This window comes from Haplochromis burtoni, unplaced genomic scaffold, assembly GCF_018398535.1.
Source record: "Haplochromis burtoni strain Fernald_Lab_line unplaced genomic scaffold, NCSU_Asbu1 Contig_38, whole genome shotgun sequence".
NCBI classification, from domain to species: Eukaryota; Metazoa; Chordata; class Actinopteri; order Cichliformes; family Cichlidae; genus Haplochromis; species Haplochromis burtoni.
Window position 1 is genome coordinate 2,799,800 of NW_024582399.1, and position 1,906 is coordinate 2,801,705.

At 34.9% G+C, this 1,906-nt stretch overlaps 1 protein-coding gene across 1 annotated transcript; it reads right to left on the minus strand.

Moving 5' to 3' along the window:
• Nucleotides 1–6: 6 nt before the first annotated feature.
• On the minus strand, nt 7–347 carry LOC102295110 (essential MCU regulator, mitochondrial-like). The gene has a single exon (XM_042219774.1). It carries the CDS (start codon nt 321–323, stop codon nt 24–26), a length of 300 nt encoding a protein of 99 aa, XP_042075708.1. The 5' UTR covers nt 324–347; the 3' UTR covers nt 7–23.
• Between the last annotated feature and the right edge of the window lie 1,559 nt (nt 348–1,906).

Below are 1,906 nucleotides of genomic sequence, written 5' to 3' on the forward strand. Positions count from 1 at the left end.
CCATTTACTTTTCCAGACTTAGGTCAATCGTCGTCATCGTCGTCTTCAGGGACAAAGATGTCGTGCTCCTCCAGGAGGGCGGCAAAGTTCTTGCTGATCAGATTTCCCACATAAAGGAAAGGCACCACCACTAATGTCATGCGGATGAGACCAAATGGTGTTTTTTCCGGCTTCGGTAGAATTGCTCCAGACGGCGTAGACACTGCGGTCCTGCTTTGAGTCGTCCTGGGTATATTTGAGGTCTTCAAGCCGGTATTACGGGTCATTATCCCCATATTTCTGGAGGAAAGTCGCAGCGGGAGCCGCAACATACTCGCCGCCATTTTTCACTATTTTACCATATCCTAAAAGAAACGTTACTAACAGCCCTTTAACGGTTTTGTGCCAGTTTCCTGTTTCAAAATAAAAGCATGGATTTCAAAATAAAACCGAAGTGCCTTTCAAACAAACGTAAAAATATTTACCAAATTTAAAGGTCATTTACAATTAGTGGATCAAAATGTAAAACATAGCAAAATATTTAATTGTCACACTTTTTAAATTCCAAATTTATTGCAAAGTGTTGATATTATTAAAATATATAAAAAAATATCATGTGTAAAAATGTTTTTATGCACAAACAGCCATCTTACGGTACAGAGTGTGACTATCCCCACTGTACAGAATGATATGAGTAATCTTTGAATTTTTTGTAGGTTTGTTTTGTGTAGCCAGATTGTTCGGGTATCAAAACAAAGATAGTTTTATATCTTTGGTTTGTTTACTACAGTATCTAAAAACTGAATAAATATAATTTAAGTGTGGTATTTTTTTTGAGTGGTCATATAAAAGATGGATAACCAATAGTTTTTAAGCTTTGACTTTTTCTTTGGTTTGTTGATTTTTATGTATTTATTTTTCCTTCTTTTGAGGCCAGACTCAAAGTGCTAAGTTATGAGCTAATGCTACATAGCTTATTTATCAAGGTCCAATCAAAGACTTTATGGGTGTATCACATGGACACAGATACCTGCTAATTAGCAGTAACATGCAGACATAAAACTAGAGCTCTCCTCAATGAAAACCACCCCCAGCCTTGTCTAAGAATACAGTTCAGTGACTCCGATTAACTGAGGTGAAGCCCAGCAGACGGCTGTCAGCACCCACCTGCCAGTCAAAGTAGCCAAGATGTGAATAATGCATAATTTTAAGCCTTAATACAATCTAAATGGGTAGATTAAATTATAACAAGGGGAAATGTATATATTTTATTTTATTGTTAAGTATGTTTGTTTGTTTGTTTGTTTTTAAATTATGTATTTCATGTGTTTTTTTAAATTTGTGTTGTAAATTATTTATATATTTTTATTTTTGTTTAGTTTCAAATTATTTATCAGTGTTTAAACTTGAGATCATAATTTCATACTTCTGTTTTATTGTGCATTGTATGCCATCTTCAGTGTTATAGTCATCAATAGACGGACATAGGCCATTGTCTGCTTATTAGATTTTTCCTTTTCACCAGAAACTAGCAATGACAGGGATAGAAACACATTAGTTAAGAAAAAAAATTATAAATAATTATCTAAGATGAATTCATTTTCATCATGGTTTGTCCTGTCTTCATCATTGTCACAAGCAACCAAATGCTTCTGAGCCTAATGGCTTTGCCACGCATAAACTTTAAATGAACGCCTTTAATTGAGAATGTTAAATATCCATCTGGTTTCTGTGTGTTTTCTTCAGCTTTTTGACTCCAGTGAGAAATTCATTTTTATTATGAAACATGCTGTTTGCAATAAGAAATGTGTTTGACTGACTTGAATGCTCTAAGCTGATTAAAAGCCTCCTACCCAACTACACACACACACACACACACACACACACACACACACACACACACACACACACACACACACACACACAC